The sequence below is a fragment of the Ammospiza nelsoni genome, chromosome 1 (assembly GCF_027579445.1).
Source record: "Ammospiza nelsoni isolate bAmmNel1 chromosome 1, bAmmNel1.pri, whole genome shotgun sequence".
Classification (NCBI taxonomy): Eukaryota; Metazoa; Chordata; class Aves; order Passeriformes; family Passerellidae; genus Ammospiza; species Ammospiza nelsoni.
This window is the reverse complement of record NC_080633.1, coordinates 103,936,945-103,957,828: the sequence shown is the minus strand read 5'-3', so window position 1 is coordinate 103,957,828 and position 20,884 is coordinate 103,936,945. Positions and strand designations below refer to the sequence as shown.

At 40.8% G+C, this 20,884-nt stretch overlaps 1 protein-coding gene across 1 annotated transcript in view; it reads left to right on the top strand.

The window, feature by feature from the left end:
- The window catches only part of LOC132076008 (uncharacterized), a 32,689-nt gene extending 15,056 nt beyond the window's left edge, over positions 1-17,633 (top strand). Inside the window, exons 3-6 of the mRNA XM_059476848.1 lie at positions 4,382-4,518; positions 7,501-7,658; positions 12,223-12,335; positions 16,902-17,633. Of these exons, the coding sequence (XP_059332831.1) occupies positions 4,382-4,518; positions 7,501-7,658; positions 12,223-12,335; positions 16,902-17,471 (978 nt within the window). The 3' untranslated portion in view covers positions 17,472-17,633. The remainder of the gene's footprint in view (positions 1-4,381; positions 4,519-7,500; positions 7,659-12,222; positions 12,336-16,901) is intronic.
- The last annotated feature ends 3,251 nt before the right edge of the window (positions 17,634-20,884 follow it).

Below are 20,884 nucleotides of genomic sequence, written 5' to 3'. Positions count from 1 at the left end.
AGTCCTGCTGGGCTTGGCTGCTACAAGCCCTGTCTTATGATCCATGGAAGTAAATTCCAAAAATGATACAATGGCTGGAGAGAGAGATTTCACACTTTATTTACTAGTTAGGGACTTCCAATGAATCTTAGATAACTTCTGCACAAGTCTTTGTACTTGTAAAGAAAGTGGGAAGATACTGGCTCACGTTGAATTACTTATTCCCATTCTGCTGCTGTGAATTTTAAAGCTCATTCCAAGCTTTGTGATAGAAGACTATGGAATGTCTCATTTCCAAAGCAGCACTGCAAAGCCTTTATGGACAGTTTTTTTTTTAACCTTTAGCCTTTCACAGACCACTGTTACCTGCAGATGGCAATGGGGGTTTTTTTGCAGCTGCTCAAGGTAAGCAAAAGCAGAGACAGGTCTCACTTTGTCCCAGTATCTGCTGTTATCCCAAGGGAGCTTGGATGGGATTCTGTTCCAGCATTGTGGAACAGCAGCACTGTGAGGTGGGTGCCCCATGGCCTTTATGTAGCAGCAGCAGATGACTGTGCACTCAAATGTTGTATGAAGAGAAAGAGTAGCCTTGAAATGCCAAGACAATGAGCAGACTATTCCACCTGAGGGAGACAGGCAGGGGAAAAATCTTAATTTGAATCAGAAAATTCTGTGCTCAGCTAGCATTGGCAAAATGGAGAAACAGGATATAAAATCTGTAAATTACTAATATTTTTATTATATATATGTATCTTGGTATCTCTTCCTATAAAAATGTTCAGACAAGTTAATATTCAGGTTTTGTCTTTTACAGAGTGAAAATAGACCATTCTACTATCAGCGTCCACTACTAGTTTATGGTGTGTTTCCCAATGAACAAAATAGATATTTTTTGTTGCAGTATATAACTTGGTTCCTTTTTTTTTTCCTAGCTTAAGCTTTCATGCAGTATCTGGCATGACTATTTATGCTGCTGAAAGGCAATAATTAAGTAAGAATGATGTATCTGTTGCTCAGAATTGTTCCTTTTTTTTCTCCAGTGTGACAAGCCGTTGCAGCACAGTAGCTTGCTTTGGCAGGTTTCTGAGTTTTTGTTTTTCCCTAAGTTAAGTGTAAAAACACTTATGCATGTGTTAGAGGGAGGCGTCAAAGGTGCCTTCCTCTTGGTAGGCAATTATTTGCTCTGGCTTTGTCTTGGGCAGAAAATGATCTTTGAAGGTTATCTGGAGGATGGCCTCATATAACTTTTGTGATTCCTACATATGACTGGCTTTTGAGAGGTGAACAAAAGTGCAGAGCACATCAGGAAGATAAATGCCAGGAAGGGAAAGTGACTGTGTAAGCTGAAGACAATGTTGGCAGATGAACAAATGGGTATGAAGTGGGCAAAGAATAAATCTAAGCTAGAAACTGGAAACTTTCCTGCCATCTGAGGAATGACATCATGGAACAGCTTAAAGGGTCATGAATGCTTAACTTATTCTGCTATTTTAATGAGATTTGGGTGTTCTTAATATATGGCCTGGGACCACATCCTGCACAGCCCAATTAATGTCTTTCACCTCTTTTTTTCCTTATCTTTTCTCTCTCTCTTTTTTCCTTTTCCTTTTTTTTTCCTCAAATTGTACTCTTACAGATGTCCCTGCATTCACATGAGCTCTGGTAATCTGGCAGCTCTGGCATCCCTGTTTGGAGGCTTTGCCCAAGATATTCCAAGTTTGTGTTCCTCTGAAGTGCTACCCTTACGGGTGTCAGTGACCTGACTCTCCTGTGTGAGGCCTTGAAAGAAGCACTGAAGAGTGCAGTACTGTAAAGCTGGCATATGTACATAGTGTGGGTAAAGAAATCATAGAATAGTTTGAGTTGGAAGGGATCTAGTTTCAACCCCCTTGCCATAGGCAAAGACACCTTTGACTAGACCAAGTTGCTCAGAGCTCCATTCAACCTGTCTGTGAGAATTTCCAGGAATGGGGTATCTACAACCTCTGGGAAACTTGTTCCAGTACCTTACCACCCTCACAATCAATAATTCTTTCCTAATATCTCATCTAAACCTACTCTCTTCCAGTTTGAATCTCCTTTTTCCTTGTCCTGTCACTCCATGCTCTTGTAAGAAGTCCCTCTCTATCTGTCTTTTGGTCTTGCTTTAGCTCCTGAAAGGCAGCAATGAGGTTACTTTGAAGTACTTCCTTTTCCAAAAGGAACAGAACAGAAACAAACAGAATTGTCTCAGCCTTTCCCCAGAGGTGAGGTGCTTCATCCATCTGGTAATCTTGGTGTATCTCCTCTGGACTCATCCCAACAAGTCTCTCCTGTGCTGGGGCCCCCAGATCTTGATGCAGCACCACAGGTGGGGTCTCCCCAAATGCAGTGGAGGGGTGGCAGCACCTCCCTCGACCTGCTGGCCAAATGTCTGTGTATATACACAACACATGTACATGCACATGTAATAGTGTTTTGACAATTTTAGATGCTCTTACCTCTAAAGCAGAGGTTCCTGACCTCACTGACCATACAATTTGGTTTTCTGCTGCTCTGTAGACCTTGCCTATAACAGGAGGGTTTTAAAGATGTTTTTAGTGTTTGGAAAGAATTAATTTGCCTTAATTATTTAAGAGAGCTCTACAAGTGGCAGGACTTAGGGCTGTCAACATATTTCTCCCTTTCAAGAGTAGAAAGGAAAAGCCCTGTTCCAGTCCTGGTGGGTGCACTGCTCTTTGGTCTTTGTGTCTGAGCAGGGTTCTGGGAGGCTGGACACCAGGCTTGTACTGGATTGAATCTAAGAATGTTGTGGTCTCAGGCTTTCAGTACTCCATTTTAAGTGCTTCCTTCCTGCTCTGCACTTCCCAAAAACCCCCCAGCTATCCCATCAATTATACAGCATTTATAGAAAAGTGCTAAAGATTGATGCACCAAAAAATAAAAAAAAAGTGTAGTGATAGGGTAGACTGTTCCCATGGGAGTAGGAGCAGGAAGTTGTGAAGATAAGAAGAAGAGATAAGAAAAGACATTAACACTGCTCTGTAATAGTTAAATATCTGTGTGAGAGAATTTCACTCAAATTCAGCTTCCCAGATGCCTGAGCCTCAAACTGAAATGCAAAAGGATCTTCTTTCTTATTTGAAGTATGTTCTTGGAAAGAGTGGGGAAGGGAGAACAACAGGAGGCTCTTTTGTAGAATTACTGTTAATACTTAGCCTAGTCTGTTGAGGCAAAGGTTGTTGTTTGTGTGGTCAGACAGCTTGATGGCTTGATTCCTGCTCAATGTTTTCACAATCTAAACATATGCTGTAAATAGCAGGCTGAAATAAATTGTGCTTCAGTTGCAGTAGGAATTAACTTAATGTACAGTCAGTGAAAAATGTACCGTAAGGGTCGGTGAATTCAGGGAGTTTGTATCTTCAATTGGTTATTTTGATTGTGTGAGGCTTTTATCCTCGTGTTTATTGGCAACTTTTTATGCTAATCTCCTCTGATGTGCAGGTTGTGGGACTATTTACTGGGCTGCACAATGGCTGCTAGGCTTTATGGAGAAAGATTGCAAAACAAAAGCATATTGACCCAGCTGTTTCGATCTGTGTAAGGATAAAGGGCAGCTCTAACATGTGTGAGCACCTAGGCATGTAAGGCAGAGTTTTCTCACTGAAATAACCTGAAAATCTATAAATTATTGCTTTGTAACTTGGGATTCCACCAGATACTTAGTAGCTGCATAAATTAATTATTCTCTCTCCTGCCTGTTCCCATGGCTGGCTTATAAACCTTAACAGCACATATCGAAAAAAGAAAAATCTTTGGAGTCAATTGTGTAAAGGCATAGATAGATCCACAAGAGCCAGAAATAGGCCACAGTTCTGAGAAACACTGGCTCAGAAAACAGCAGGTTTACCCAGCCTTTTCTTACTTCGTTTGCTGTTACATTTTTCTTTTGGGAAGAGATATCAGTTTAATCTGTGATCAAACTTGTAATCAGAAAATGGCATAAGATTAATTATGGAAATGCCATTTAATTTCCACAGTCTATTAACAAGTGACAACTGCATGAAGATCCCATTAATATTTACACAGTGCTGTGAGTTTTATCTAACATTCTTAGGGTCAGATTCACACCTACTTCAAGATCTGGGGCTTCTGGTTCACAGGAGAGCTATGAATTGAGCCTGTAGGCTTTTAAAAAGGAAAATAGATAAATCAATTCCTGAAAAATCAAGTATGAAACTCAAAGTTGCTGCATGATAAATCTGGGGTGGGGAGGAGAGGAAGGTGGCTTTGTGGGTTCCTGGCTTAAACACTGAGTTGCATTTCTGGTTGTGTAAATCTTTGGCATTCTGAATTTTTTCCAGTAATGTGTAGGCATTTCAAAATGAAAATTGATTTCTTTCTTCTATTTACTCCACTGCAGATTTTGGACAGAATTGAAGATGTTCAAGAACTCATATTCTCTAAAGAACCTGACCTGTCAAGAGCTCTTCTCCCTGTTCAAACTATGCACCTTACTATAATAGTAGCTCATCTGGGAACAGAAGAAGAAGTGAAAAAGTAAGAATCCTGCCAAATTCAAGAGCAGCTAATTTTTCTGTAAATGTGGTAACCTTACTGCTGCTATTGTGAATCATTATGTTTTATTAGAGCCTACACACAATTCCTCTTAAACTTTTTTTATCAGTGTCTGGCTTGCTTTCAGTACCTGTGGGGAAAGATCTTTACAAAAGCTAGCTGTGATGCATCAGAGATGGAAATTTTCTTATCTGCCACAGGGTGAAGAGAAAAAGTAGTGTGGCTGTAAATAGTATTACTGCTTTCTTACTGTGTTACTACCACAAATTAGCTCAACAGATGTAAGCTTCCCTGAGCTGCTTTCTTTTGAGAAACCATAGCTTTTCAACTCAGCCATACTTTTATCAGCTGGAAAATGTTAGCTGTGAAGATACATTGCATTAAGAAAAAAACAAAAAGTCTGCCTAGTTCCTTCCCAAGCTGCTCTCCTGTTGAATTTGAGCAGTGGGCTGTTGCTGGGGCCCTGTGAATTAAGATGGAGCTATTGACAGATGACTGAGAAAACCTACCCTGTGGTCAGGAAGGCTGGAATTGAAAGAAAGGTCCAGAAAATAATGCCAGTCTGCTGCAGTTTTTTTCCCTAAGCCTTATCTTACTGTACCACACTGGGAAACCTGGAACTCCTTGACATAAGGAGGCAGAAAGGAAAGGCCCTTATGTGCCTGGGAAGGCATCATGTGGTAGAGGTGGGAACCTGGTGAGAACAGCCCTTTCTCCAGGGGCCCTGGCACCTATCAGCATGGGAATGAAAAACAGGCCTCAACACCATATGAGTGTCACACAGGATCTGCTGGGGTGTAAAACAGAATGCCTAGCTGGAAAGGTGTCAACAAACCCAATATGACTAGGAAAGAACCTCTCCTGCCCATACAGGCAGCACCAGTTAAGCATGATTAAGATGCATACGACAGGCTTATATGTGCCTTATTTTGAAGTTACCTGCTTTATTTTTTCATTCTGGAGACTTTTTTTTTTTAGGGTCTGAAGGAAAAAATTAGGAGAGTTATATGGGCTAAGGAGACATGCAGAATACAGTGTACAGTAATTCAGTAATAAAACCCTGTGCCAGTGCTGCTGACTGGGCAGGCTGATGTCCAAGAGGATAGGAAGCTAGTTGAGACCAGCAATCAAAATGGGAATCAATTGGTTAGGGAGGTGAGTGGAGCTAAGTAGTGTTAATGAACTTAAGAGTGGATGTGTGTCTGTAATGTAAAAATAATGGACATACCTAATGAAATGCAGACCTGCCTTGCCAAACGTTTTTCATCCTGTATCTTTTACCTGCCTCCACAGCTCCTCTAAACGAGGCTGTGGTTCAGTGGCCACTGCTCTGTGCTGTCATATGAAAGACTGCCTTGGGCTTAACTCCTTCTCGCTTTTTAAATTGGTGCTGATACAGCTGGCCCAGCCCCTCACAGGGGGAGGGAGGCATCTTCAAATCTAAGGGCAGCAGCTGGAGCAGAACTTTTTACATTGACATAGGACAAGGGGGAATGGCTTCAAGCTGGAAAAAGGCAGGTTTAGATTAGATACTGATAAGAAATTCTTTGCTAAAGTGAGGCCTTTGAACAGAGAGATGTTGTGGAATATTCAAGCAGTCTGGATGAGGCTTTAGGTAACCTGATCTCCTGTAGGGTGTTCTGACCCATGGCAGGAAGGTTGGAAATAGTTGATATTTGAGGTCCCTTGCAACAGAAACCATTTGATGGAAGAAGTTGTCTTAGTAGTATTTAATTTTTGCTTAGACATTATGAACTTAAATGAAGGACTAGGTCAGCCATGCTTATTAAGGTGGAAAACTCAAAATCCTCTGCAAAGAATTCACTCTTTTCAACTTCAGTCCTGTCCTTGCTATATCTTTATTGCTGGCTTCCCATGAGTCTTGGAAAGAAGCTGCCCTTATACCATTATAGCTGAAGTAACTGCAGTGTGGTGGTGAGGGCTGTTCACAATGCTGGGTGAAGTGGCCTTTATATGCATTAAAGAGGCTTTCCAAAGGGCACTAGTAAGTACTGTGTGGGTTTTACTGTCTGGATTTCTATTTGTATGTTACATAGGTCCAAGATTTTTAAAGAGTGGAATGAATGCACTCAAAACTTGTTTTAGGTGTAATGATAAAGTAAATGTGGCTGCAGAAGGCCCAGGAAGCTACAAGATGGTATCCTGCCATCCTTAATCATGCTGCAGTTTGTTAGAAGCATGAAACCTTAGTAGAAGGCTTCTGGTCAAACTCAGTTTGAAGACTGATAGGATTCCCCTTCCTGAGACACCAGGGTAAAACTTCAGCAGGTGTTAAGTTCTTGGAATTCTTCGTATCTATATTTAGAAATTTAATTATATTTTTCTGTGTCTTTAAGAAAAATATTTTAATTTGCAGTATTAATGCCTTTGGATAACTCACTTTTTTTGAGGTTTCTGTGCACAGCAAGGTGCATATTTAAGCTTTATTAACATGGGATGCAGAGCTGAGAACATAACCATCAATCTGATACTTTTTACCTAGACTGAAATAGGAGGATATAATGGAGAAAAATTCTAATTCTGTTTCAGATGGGAGAGTGAATTTGTTTTAGTTCAAGAATAAAATTAGTCAACCAGTTGAAAATGACAGTGATAAAGTTTTAAACTACATACCACAAATACAAGTTCCATTTTATCCTTTTTGGCTCTTCAGTAGCATATATTCATAGTTTTTCTGCAATGTTAATATTTTGAATGTTCACTTCACTAACAAAACTTACTTCTAATACATAAGCTAAGGTTGAAGTGAAAGATGTAATTTATTTGAAATCTTCTAACTGTTACAAAAGAATTAGCATGAAATTAAATACAAGTGTGCCTGTGATACCTTGCATAGTGCTGCAGAGTGGTCAAAATCAGGTATATTGGCTAGCAATAAAAACAATATTTCAATATGTAAACAACCTAATAACTTTCAGCATTTATCTATTGATTACTTTTAAGGGCTGTTCTGGCACTGAAGCAAAGCAAGACTAAAGTGGAAGACATCTTGCAGGGTAAAGACCTTAATTTGACATTCCATGGGATTGGAGAGTTTAATAACCAAGTGCTATATGTGAAAATGCTGGAGGAAGACCAGAAAATGCTTAGCAGAATTGCAGGTAAGTACAAAACCTCATTCTCTAGCACTTTTAATAAACCAGTTTGTGGAGTCCAGCAGCTCCTGTCAGCACTGGCCCAAGCTGTTGTGCACGGCTGTGATGTGCTGCCTTTCCTCTCATTTCCTCTCTTTCTTACTTGTTAAATATGAAGCCAACAACTGGGTTCCTGCAGAACGATAGGCCTAAAATAAGGTTATCTGTTCTAGTATGGAACAAGTGAGATGCACAGACATTCATGTGAAGATCACACAGCAAATCTAACTTAACCTGCTCTGCAGCTGGAATCTCACAGGCCTGAGGTGTGCACAGTGTTCAAAGTGACACCTCTAGCTGAGGCTCTGCTCATTCAATAATATGAAAGCTTATTAAGTGTTGGCCCCAGCTGATTATACAAGAACTTCCTTTAAACTGGAATATGCATGAAATCATAAGTACCTCTGGGGTGGGAGGTGACAGAAATCAGTATTTGTCTGCATATGTGTGTATAGCGCCAGCAATCAGTCTTTTCCTTCCACTGTAGAAGATGAAACAGAAGTGTAAGAATAGCTTGTCCTCTGCTCTAATTTCCCAAAGCACTGAAGGGTTTATGAGATGTTCTGGATTTTTGATCTGCCTACCTGCATCTGAGTAAAGTTTCAGAAGGGCTTGATACTCTCTTCTTTCTCCCTACCCAGTTCTGCTTTTAGGACCTGCTTTAGCCTGCAATGCAGAACCTAATCTGTGTCCTGGGCTTCCATCCCAACAGAACAGAAATAATCAATATACATTATGTTTCCTTGCTATTTTCATACTAAGCAAAAAGGAAGTATAGTTCAACTAATGTTTCTCAGAGAGTCATGCAATACAAAGACACTGTGTAAACTTGAAAAAATATGATTCTCGGAGCTGTCTGTTTTTCCTTTTGTTGATGCTGTTTCTGACCTCCTCCAGTTCTCAGCTTTGGTATTATAGTTCTTATCCTCCTGTTTATTTTACCTCTTAAGTAGTCAGTGATATAATTAGACAAATGTCTTTTATGAGCAGCTTCTTTGCCTCAGCTATATAAAATTTGCCACTTGATTATCCATTACTTCTTGCTTGACTCTGGCTTTCACTTCTCTTATTGTTCCATCCATCCCAAAGCTAATTTTGACTCAAAGCAGCTGTGCTTTTCTGATGTTGTCCCTAATTATTAGGACTACAACCTCAACAAACTTGCCCATGCACAAACTGCTTCTTCTCAAGGCTTTAACTGGAAATAATCTTGACTGGAAGTTAACAAAGAAGGCAGATGATGCAATTTCCTGTAAGATCATATTTGGTACATGCCTGTCTACAATATATATTCAATTCAGTGCCATTGAAATAAGGGACTGATTGATTTTCTTGATGCCCGGTTTGACTGTTTTGACAGCACTGAATTGGCTTGGCTCTTTGCTCACTCCTGAAAGATACAGAAATGAATACCTCACTCCTCATCTGAAAGTGACTGGTTTCCCCTGGACTCATTGTCTTGCTTAACTGAGAATTTTGTTCCCAATGAGTCATACCATACAAGGTCCATCTTTATCATGCTATTTTATCACCATCAGAAGTGTTTAATTTTGGTTCTGCAGCATGTATGCTATGATGCTCTTTAAATATCATCTTGGACCTGCATTAGCTCTAAAAGCCATTGCAATAGTGGGTGGCAGATCCTTCATCTTCTCTGCCTGTATAACCTGCATCTTCAGGGAAACCTAATATCTATCTTCTGATCTGAACCCCTTAATTAGATAGAGGAGAAAAAATTTGATTGCAAGCCCTGGGAATATTCTGCCAGTACTTGTGTTTTTAATGCAGTATGATTGTTCACTGATTGCCTGAAATAATTCCTTGACTGGGAGACAAGCTGCCAGTTTTCAAGCTGTTAACTCTGTTAACAATGATTTTGCTATTCAGAGAGTTGTAGCTTCCAGTGTTGTTCTATTCTGCATAACTTCTGACCATTTCAAGAACTTAATGAGTCTGGGAATTATGCAAATATGTATCAAAGTCTGTCCTTTCAATGACATCTGCAAAGAGATGGGGTTTTGTCTCCCCTTCTCTCAGCAAAGCAATTGAATTAATTGTTATACAATGAAGAGTGATTTTTTTTCCTTACCTTTTAGTCAATATTTTTTGTTGTCATGAGCTAGGTGTGAATTTTAAATGCTGGTTTTTTGAGCAGCATGATGGGCCAGTGATTTGGCTGGCAAAGGTCAAGACACTCCTGTCAGCTGTCTCCGCCTCATCATGTCCTTATCGATGGTTTGTCAGCAAGTTTAAGGGTTCTGCCTGCTCTAATGAAATCTTTTAGCCTCTGAAGTGTTCCTGACATTGGCCAGGTGACTGGCCCTCCATCTGCTTTTGGTACTGCATCATGGACTTCAGTTTAAAGTGGAGAGTTAACCTATCTCTAGATCAATTAACTGCAATTAATTGGTAAATTCTGAGTGCTCCTGGGTTTATCTTGCTGCTAGTGGCCTCAACCACTTTGAAGAAAAGATACTGCTTGCTTAGGATGTCTTGGGACTTTTGTAGGATATTTTTCATACAGCTAGAGAAGACAGTGTCTGGAGAATTGAGTGCCAGCCTGGCATGGACAGGGCACACCAGCCTGCAGCCTTGTCACCATACCTACTTTTTAAAGATGATTTCTGGCCTTGACCTTTCTTCCACCATCTGCTTTTCTGATGAAAATCTGCTCATGGCAGTAAGACCTTCACCTTCTATTAAGAACCCCTTCCAGCTGTTCTGGAGGCTGGGTGGCAACCAAGAGGAGATGCTATTCTCAGACTTTTTCTTAGGTTAATATCTACCTGATTCCTTTTTATGCAGCTAGGGGAGGTTGCATGCTGGATGATGCATGGGGAAAGGCTTTTTGCTTTAGAAGGAGCTTAGACACTCTTCTGTGGTGTTTTTTCTCTGGGGCTTGCTGTGCTTTGACCAACGGACATGGGAACAAAGACTTAATATACAGAAATTCTTCATGTTAATGTGTACTTTTTGACAAAGTAGCAGGGGCACTTTAGGTTGTTTGATACCTAACCATAATCACCTAGGACCATTTTCAGATGCCCTAAGGTATTTGCAGCACTCACAGCAGACCTACAGCCTGGCTGTACCTTCTGCAGCAGCAGCTGGAGGCCAGGTGGACATCCTGTAGGGCACCTAAAAGGACATTAGATGCTTGTTTGGATAACTGGATCCTATTCCTTGTGTTTTCCAGATGGAAAATATAAAAAGCAGTTGCCTTGGCAAAGTGATCAGACAGCCCCAGCTGCTGTTCCCTCATAAATACTCTGAGAAGAAACATTTTAAACTATTAATTAGCTGAACTTCAAGCCAGAGACCTGGCCTTGATACAAATGCATATGACAAACTAGTGAAGACACATGTAGTGAAACTTCCTGATAGGTGGAAAAATGAAATGGAAGCAGGGGATTTCAAAAAAGGCACTCAACTGCTATGTAATATGCTATTTTTTACACAGTTTCAACATTGAACCTCCTTCTTTCAGTGCCTAGGCAATTTAGCAGTAACAGAAAAGGATGTCAAGATGGGGGGGATCTGACTGGAAGAGCTACAAATGCTGCAGGTTTCCATAAAATGCTAAATTCCCCTCTTCCCCCCCCCCCCCCCCCCATTTTATCTGCTTTATACAATCAAGGTATAGAAGTACTCCAGCCTTAGCCAAGGCTTTAATTGTAATTTTGGAATTACTTCTCATTGTTTAAGCTTAACTGTTGAGCAAAGCATCTAGTTTTTGCCAGACTTGTAGGCATCTGCCTCATGCAAACCTTACCTTGCTGTACTTGAGACTCTGCATCCCCAAAATCCGTGAAAACCAAGAACAGTCCAACTTGGTTTGACTTGTCATTAAAATCTTTAGCTGAAAGGCCTTGAAGAATATAAATCCTGGAGTTCCATGTATTTTTTTCTATGAAGGGTAAAACCTTATGGATTTATAAATACGTGACTGAAGTTTTTAAGCCAGTGACATCATAAACACTTTGTATCACAATTGTGTCTGGGGAAGGAGTATTATGTTTGTGTGATATTCCCTCCTGAATGGCTTTAAGTGCTGTGGTGTTGTAGTGGTTTTGGGAATCTAGCCACTTTTTTTTTTTTTTTCTGGAAGCTCTTTGCTTCTTGCATTGCTGTTTGCAGTAACTGGGGAGAATCTGTTGTGCCACAGACCCCAGCTGTGGCCGCTGGTGGTGGCTGCATCTTGCTCCTGGCAGGGCTGCCATGGACAGATGCTTTCTTGAGCTCACCATTTGGTAGGGGATTTATGAATTCAGAAGAATTGTGTTGCAAACACAGAAGTTTGGATCCAGTCTCAGGTTTACAGCTTATGTCTGTATGTTATGCAGAACTTTGGTTTTGAGTACTTTTCTCAAATTTTTCTGTTGCCTGTGGTAGTGCAGCAACTGGTTACTGGGGTGTGTTTTAACCATCTTGCTCAAGACAGGGATGGTGGCTTTTTGTCTAACACCCCTGTAAATATTTTTCTCTACCTCCCCACTATTACTTATTCCTTTCTTATATTTTCCTTTTCCAGAAGCTGTGGAAGAATGCTTTATTGAAATGAATCTCGACATTTCAGGAAGTAAGGACTTCAAACCACATCTGACTTTCCTGAAGCTCTCTAAAGCATCAAGGTTGAGAAGAAGGGTAAGTAACTGGGTGTAAGAATATTTTTCCTGGGATCAGTTCTAGTGATTACTTTTCCTTCAATGAGATCCTTGGGATCTAAGCAATAATCACTGCAACTGGAGAACAACATAACTTCTCATATTTAACAAAGCTTGTATATAGGCTGCTCAACACATTTGTGTTTGTTCATATCTGACTGAAAGAAATGAGGTCTGTTGTTAATACTCTGTATGACTCTTGTAGAGTACAGATTGCTTCCCCTCCATTGTGGCTGGTCAAATCTGCACAAAAACAATGTCGAGCTGATTCCACAGGGCAGGATGGCTTCTGAGCAATATTTGTCTTCTGACTAATATTTACCTCAGAACAAGATTAATGTCATGTTGGAAGTCAGGCTGCCTTGATTTATACTAGAAGTGTGTGATGTGCTTTTCTAACCTTTCCTGCACCATTGTATGGGTTTTATCACAAACAATTAAAGTAAAAAACAACTCTGATTAGATTGCTCATTTCCCAGTGGAATACTGTCCTGCTTGTTTCCAGAAATAATACTTGTATTTATGAGGTCAATATATTGCAAACCTGAAACACTAGAGGAGCATGCAGAAAGGAAAACAGAAAAAGCTATAATAGCTGAAGAAAATGACCTTGTTCAAGTACTTTGTATTGACTTGATATTAGCCTTTTGTGTACATGATAAAATCAAAGTTGGCTAGGACTGATAGAGCCTCCAGCACAGAACTTTCTTTTATACTGCCTATAGGGATTTTCATGAGCAGAGGCATCTGCAATGTCTAATGCAAAAGAAACCGCACAGTAGGCATGTAGGAATTACTGTTGACTCTTGTCTGGAGTATTTTCACACTTCCTCTTACTATGAAATTTAAAATTAAAAAATAGAATTGTAATTTCCTGCATGCTCTCCTCTTTTGATCTCTAGCACTAAATATAGCCTAATGTCTCATAACATGATTTATGTATGCTGTCTCATTGCGTACATATATATAATATGTAAGTGTATAGGTCTTTGAATGTTAGAATATCAAGTGGTATGCCCAGAAGCGGATGCAGTGTCCCTGGTGTGGCCTCACCAGTGCTGAGCAGAGGGGAATTATCTCTGTCAATATGCTGGCAACATTCCTCTTAATGCAGCCCAGGACACCACTGGCTGCCTTTGTTGCAAGGGTATGCTAGTGGCTCATGGTCAGCCTGGTGTCCACCAGAACCTCTAGGTCCTTTTTCTGCAAAGCTTCTTCACAGTCAGCTGTCAGCCTGTACTCGTGCCTGGTTCACTCCTCCCCTGTGGCTGACCTTTGTGCTTTTGTTCAGCCTCATGAAGTACCTGTCAGTTCATTTCTCCAGCCCACTGAGATACCTCTGGTTGGCAGTACCCTCCAGTGATCAGGCACTTCTCCCAGCTTGTAATTAGTGGGAGGGTGAGGGTGCACTCTGCCCCAATATCTAGATGTTTAATGAAGATGCTAAACAGTTCTGGACCCAGTATTGGCCCCTTGTGTATATCTCTAGTTACCAGCCTCCAAGTAGACTTTGTGCCACCAATCACTGCCATAGGGAACTGGCTGTTCAGCCAATTTTCAGTCCACCTCACTGTTTAGCCAGCTAATAATTCATCAGCTTTCTCTATGGAGATCTCACAGGAAACAATATCAAAAATTTCCCGGACTTCAGCTAGACAATATTCACTGCTCTTCCCTTGTTTACAAAGTAGTACTTGTTTCTGTGCGAATTTGTCACAATGAAAATATTGCTCCTAAAATATTATTTTACAGACTAGGGTTGTGAAACTGGAGTAAGACCATATATTGAGTTGATTATTGGGGGCATGTGAACTCTGTAAGTTCATGTACAAATCTCCCTGAGGTTAGTAAGGCTCAAACCTAGATATAAACTCAAAGACCACTTACTGCATTTCTTTCAAAATACAGGACAAATAAAAAGAAGGAAACTGATTACTTTTATAATATCCCGTTCCTAAACAGTGCAGAAGAGAAATCAGCCTTCCCAAACACTAGAAGATGCCAAAGTATGAATAAGGCAAAATATCACTTAAGTTATTATGATGCCATCTACTGGCTGTAATTACTTTCTTTATACCATAAATAACTGTTTCCTCAAAGAAAGTGTGCTGTTTAAGTATTTCACACAGTTGAAGTGCTTCTTAAATGAAGCTTAAGAGGTAATTGCTAAGGCAGTTTATATTTTATATCTCAAGCACATTTGTTAATGAGAGGTATGTGATGATACTGGTGATGTAGCTGCAGACTTTGTTCTCATTTGCGGGGAAAGAGCAGCTGGTTCTCTTTAAAACTGATACAGCTGTAAACTTTCACCTTGAGAAGCTGTGCATCTTTGGCTTTAGTTGTGTGTCTAAATATCTCAAGAGGCTGGAGAGATCTTGGATTGTGTGCTTTTTATTCTGAATAGCTACCGAAGGAGCAGTATGTGCTGTTTGAAGATCAGGTTCCAAATGGGCAGTGTGACCCTGGCATAAATAAAAAATATGGGCTCTTCAGGTGTTTTGATCTCTACCTTTTCAATGAGCCAAAAGGAAACAGTTCACCTCTTAAGAGAATCCACTTCATTACTTGTAGTAACAGCCTTCTCCAGCACACAGGCAACACAGTGTGGGCTGTTAGCCTTTAGTGCTGGGCACTGCCTGCTCTCACCTCTGCCAGAGCAAAGTGGTGGATCAAGTGCCTCTGTGCTAAAGTGGAAAATGTTTGCTTGTTCCTTTTTATGCTGTTCTAAGTAGATTCACTTGGTGCAGGTGTAGAATTGGCTGTGGACTACACTGGGTTGTGAGAGAATATGCTTTTTAACAAATATTAACAAGTCACATACTTGTATTAAAATATTGGGTGCTTTTTAATGGAAGGGCAGTCCTAATCTTGCCCTCTTCTGGCTGCTTGATAAGTTATCTTCAATGATGTGACCTTACTCAGGTTTCCATTATCCTCCTGGATTACCCAGAAGACAGCCCATGCGCAGTGTGTCTCTGCATTTCAGCAGAACTTGAACCTCATGGCATTTGGGTGACAGCAGCTCCTGGCTCCTGAGCAGCCTGCCTCTGACTGACACATGGGTGTCTCTGGGGCACAGAAAAAGTGTGTTGTTGGTTTATTTAAACTTTCAAGTGTTTTAGTCACCTCAGGCAGCAGTGCCTGATGGTTTGATGAGTTTGGTTATGAAGCTATTTATATCTGCTTCTACCCAGGTGACACTGGCTGTTCTGGCTGTCCTCCCACAATTTCCATGCTGTGAACTGCACATATCCCCCTGCTAATAAGTCTGTCATTATGAGGAAGAAATCTTGTAAAAAATGCTCTTTTTTTTTCTTCCCCTGGTGTTTGGAAGCAGGTCTGAACAAACTGATTGAGAATTCTTTGAGGCAATGTGCTGCAAGGAGCTCCTTGGAGCCTTGTTAGCTCACATACTCATTAGGTTAGGAGAGGTGGAGACTATTCTCTGTTTAATGATTCATCTGTCCTTCATTACATCTCCATATGTGCCCCTAGCATATGTGGTTTGCTATAGGCTAAATGCTTTGTGGGAGCCCCTTTTATAAATTGGCAGCCTGTTGCTGTCTGAATTAAAGGCCTGGGAACCATGGAATTGTTGGGTTTCTCATCCATCCCCAGTGACACCTGTACAGGGCAGCTAGTGCTGCTGTGCACAAACTTGTTGAGGGGGAGAAGAGCAAAGAAATCACTCTGTGGAGCTGCTGATTTTTGGTCTTGACAGTCATATGATTTCTAAGCATGTGCTTTGATATGGCAATAGAAGTGACTTTCCTTAGGCTGAAAAGAAGTGTCAGTGTTTAAAAACACATCTCTAGGAGTGTACCCTTTCAGTTGTGTCAACTGTTGTAGCATTTGGCAATTGAGATACTGACAGTGCTTGGTAGCTATCTAAGAGCTGCTGAGGTTTTCTTTTTCCTTTCTGCCTTGCTGGAACATTTTCCTAGTTAGTCATCAAGTTAAATTTCTTTTGAGTATTTCTTCACAGGGATGAAGGTGCATGAACTCTATTTCTAACCTGTCTTTAGCAAACATTTTAATTACTGTTGTGGAGAGTGAGCACCAAGGAGAAGGGTTAATTTTTCAGTCTGCTAAGACAGCTTTAAGATGAAATTGAGTAAGGTGAACTCTAGCTGAAATCAAGCAATCCCTCCTAAAGGCAATTCAGAATAATTATATATGGTAGCTGTGAACTTGCCTGAAGTATCTAAAATTAAGTGGTTGCATTTAAATAACAGTAGGTTAAATTGATCTGATTTTGTATATTTGCCATGTTTTTTATTCTTGAGGAGGGTAGAGTAGATGGAGGATTGGGCAAAAGCCAAGCTTCCCATAACTTTAATTTGTAATGGTTGGCTTTTCTCAGCATCAACTTAAATACTACCACATGAAGTTGATGCTGTTATCCTAATTAGGTGTGAGGTGGGTGGGGTGGTGTTTTCTTTGCTGGGTTTTAAGATAATACTTGACACACCTTCCTAAAGTGCATGAGTATTTGTGCACCTATACTATACACATAATGTCATCTTGCTCTTTGAATAAATAGGGCTTCAGGAAAATTTGTGCAGACCTGTATAAAGAATATGAAGACAGCCACTTTGGCACAGAGCTCTTCAGTCGGATTGATCTCTGTGCCATGCGTAAGAAGAAGCAGGAATCTGGTTATTATTACTGTGAGTGCTCAATCAATGTGGGCTCCAGTAGTAGGGAAGAGAGTAAAGAGCAAGAAATGCAGACAGAAGATGTGGGAGAAGCAAGCAGTGAAGACCTCACAAAAAATGTAGCAAAAGCTGAAATAGGAGAAGCTACTGCAAGCTGTAAGCTTGCCTCAACAGCAGTAGCTGATGATAAACCATCTGAAAATGCTGCTGAGGCCTCAATTGCAACTAAAGAAAAGGAAATCAATGAGGCAAAGGGACAGCCTGAAGCTGCAGATGGGACTTTTCCTACAGCTGGAGATATCTGCTCAAAGTCAGCACTTGGTCTGCTGCCAGTAAGTTCAGATGTGTTGAAAAGCTTGGAAATGGAACAAGAAAAAGCAAAGATAACAGATGGTAGTTTGCAAAAAACTGAAGCAACAGAATATGCTGAACCTGGTCAGACAAGTTTGAGATAAAGTTGTTGCAATCCTTGGTGAACTTGGTGAGGATGGAGAAGACAAACAGGTACAGTGGGGCTGAGGTCAGAGGAGTGGGTATGGTGAGTTCATTTTTTGCAGGAAACAATCTTATTCAGAGTCTGATGAAAAAAAGTAGAGCAAAATCTGAGGGGAACATCACTGAATATTGTAATGGTGAAATGCCTGGCTCAAAACCTGTACCATCAGTGTGTGTGAGCATGTGTACTGCAAAGACAAGTGAGCTGTGGTTTATAGAATCAGACCCTTCAGCAGCCACAAATGCTGTTGCCAGACACATTTGGTGCCCAAATGCACACTGCTGCCTTGGCTGAGCTTCCTTCTGCCCTGCTTCACCCCCTGCCCCGGGCCTGCACCCTCAGCTTTTCTCCTTTGCCTGCCTGCCTTCTCCTCTCTGATTGCTGCCTCAAGACCCCTCTCTTGCTTAACCCCTAGAGCCGCTCTCATTTGTGACTCAAGCCACGATTGCACAGGGTCATTCAGTGCATGTCTGTAACAGGTAGATGGTGTCAGCTGTTAACACACCACTGTGAAGTACATGCTTCCCTCTGACCTAGTAGATACTTAACGAGAAAATTATTTTGCCCAACTTGTGGAAATTGCCTTTTTGGAAGAAAACGAGGTACAGCACTAAATACATTCTTTTGTTTTCATCTTCCTCTCCTTTTCTTTATCTAACGAATTGTCTTTACAAAATGCCCTGAGGAGGGCACAAGGGCGCTTTTCTAAAGCGGAGTTTTGGCCGGGGCTGACGTTTCGTGGCCTTGCCCTTCGCTGGCCGAGGCCGAGCGGAGCTGTGCCCGCTGCCCTGCCGGCTCGGGGCGGCGCTCCCGGCGGAGCCCGGCGGCAGCAGCGCCAGCAGAGGGCACCGCTGGAGAGCCAGATGCGCCGGGAAGGGACCGCGCATCCCGGGGAGCGGGACGGGAGCCGGCGGGCACCTGGGAAACGTCTGTCTGTATGTGCTCCAATTGAAAAGAGATACTTAATACTTTGTATTTTAACATCTCTCTTTTTTTTCCGGGTGGGGAAAAATAAGTGTGCAGTTCAAATTTTAAAAAAAAGTGTGTGATCAAGGATCAAGAAGTAGCTCCTCCTCCCCCACCCACCCCCCTCCCCCCCAAAACAAACTGTTAAAGCATCAAGCCTATTTTTGCTTCCCTGCAAGGTGGGAATACACGTTTAGGCAGAATGGTCAGGATGCACTCTGTTAAATTAACATCAGGCTGGTTTAAAACTTGTTACCAAACTTTTGAAAAAAAAAAAAAAAAAAAAACAAAACCAAAACCACAAAACAAAGAGCTGTATTGGTACAATTTTCACAGGGAGTGGAGGGAAACAGCCCTCCCATGCCAGCCACTGTGCAGGAGGAAAGGGAAGGCTCTGCATTTAATGAACCTGCTTTGTACTCACTCCGGGGTCTGTCAGATCCCTTGTGTTGCAATGCTTGGCAGAGCATTTATTTTTATGTCCCTCCACTGAAGGTCGTGGACTTTGAAAAGGCTGTCCCCAAATGGTCTTCTAAATGCAAATTCCAGAGTAGCTATTCCCAGCTTCTCTGGGGTCTTCAAAAGGCAGCTAAATTGTTAGAGGAAGCCTACAAGGTTATTTTGGGAGAGTACTTAAGAGTGGACACATCAGGGAGCATCTCTATATCAAGGCCTTCTGGATTATTTTTTTTTTTCAGGAACTCTTGCTTCAAATGTACACTAAGGACACAATGTTCCTTAGTTTTGGGTTGTTTTTTTTTTCCCCAATTCAGAAAAGGATTAGCAGCATCATTCATCATAAGAACCGAAGTGGGTTCAATAGCCTAGGACCAAACACACTTTACAACATGCTGTATTTCTTCTTATTGAAAATGTTAATTATCTTTTTATAGACAGATGGCACTGGAGTGTAGCAAATGCATGGTGAACCTGCACTCGTAAACATTTGGGGGTTTAGTGTGTACAGGTTCCAATTAAGTTTAATTCTGTTTTAGGGTTAGTATAATGATAGTACGGTAATTAATTTCACTTATCTTGGGAGCAGAGTAACTTGTTCTGGGACATTAAGTTAAATATACTTAAGTTGTATCATTGTGATTAATCTTGACAATTCAGAATAGTGCTTGAAACCATATATCTACCAAATTCATCTATTTAGTCTCTAATGACAACCAAGCCAAAATAAGCTTCTGTAATTCTGTTCAAATAATAACATATTTTCTGCTTTATGGTGGAGAATATAAAAGAAGTAATAAATAAGTCTTAAATTTTGTTGCTGTTCTGCTTTAGCCAAGAGTTTTTGTTGCCTGTTATTTTTTTATTCAAATTAATTGAAATAGATTTGATTATTAGACACTTATGATGTAAAACAAGAGGGAGAGAGTTTCTGAAAAGAAAATCTTTATAGGGCTGAAGATTAATTGTCCTTCTTTACGACTACTGTAGGAAAATTACACTCTGCAAGTCAGATCCAGAAGGCAGTTTGATTCACTCTTTATGATTCCTGTATTTGCTGTTCTTTCCTATGATTTTCTCTTTTTAGTCTCTAACTTGCCTGGGTTTTTTTTTTCCCTTTGAGCAATTTTCTTTACAAGCACTAGTTGTTAATGTAGAAATGCAATCTACTACTTTATTGTAATTGAATTTATTTGAATGTAACTTGAATTATTGAAATAATGGCACAACATTGGCATTGGAGAGAGCTTGCAATAAATACTATCCACTGTGACTTTTTGTGTAAGTATTCAATGATGAATTTCACTGCAATGATAAGTACTTTCCAAGCAAGTTGGGAGGAGGCTGGTTATACCTGGATGTTAGTTAAACTAGCTATTCTAATAAATAGGATGCCAAAGCCAATGGAAATAATGTTCTGTAAATACCTCATCATGAATACCATGGTCACTGTTAGGCACTAAACATCAGATGGGCCAGTTCTTTCCTGGATATTCCATATTTTGGAGGTCAGATGCAACTAAACAAGAGCTGTGTTAAAACAAATGAAAATTATATTGGTTACTTCAGCTGGCTTTCCCCTTCCATACTCTTGTACTTTCTACATATGCAGAAGAAAGCAGAGACACCTCCTTGTTTCCCTACATTCCGTGTCAGGAAGGTGCCAGCCTCTTCAGCTGGCACTGCAGGGCCAGTGGAAAGGTGACAGCCTCAGGCAGGATCCCTACACCCATCCTGACTGATCCTTTAACTAGGAGCAGGAAGTTGCAGGGGGGTGAGTGGTAAACTGACCTTCTTGAGGCATTTTGTTTCCATTTGATTTTTTTCTGCTGTTGTTAGCCACAGTTTCTATGGTGTAGTGTACTACCAAGGCAGAGTCCTACCCTGTTTCCTTGCATGCAGGTAGAAGGAATAATCCCTCATTTTAAAACATTTAGCAACACTTGCTGT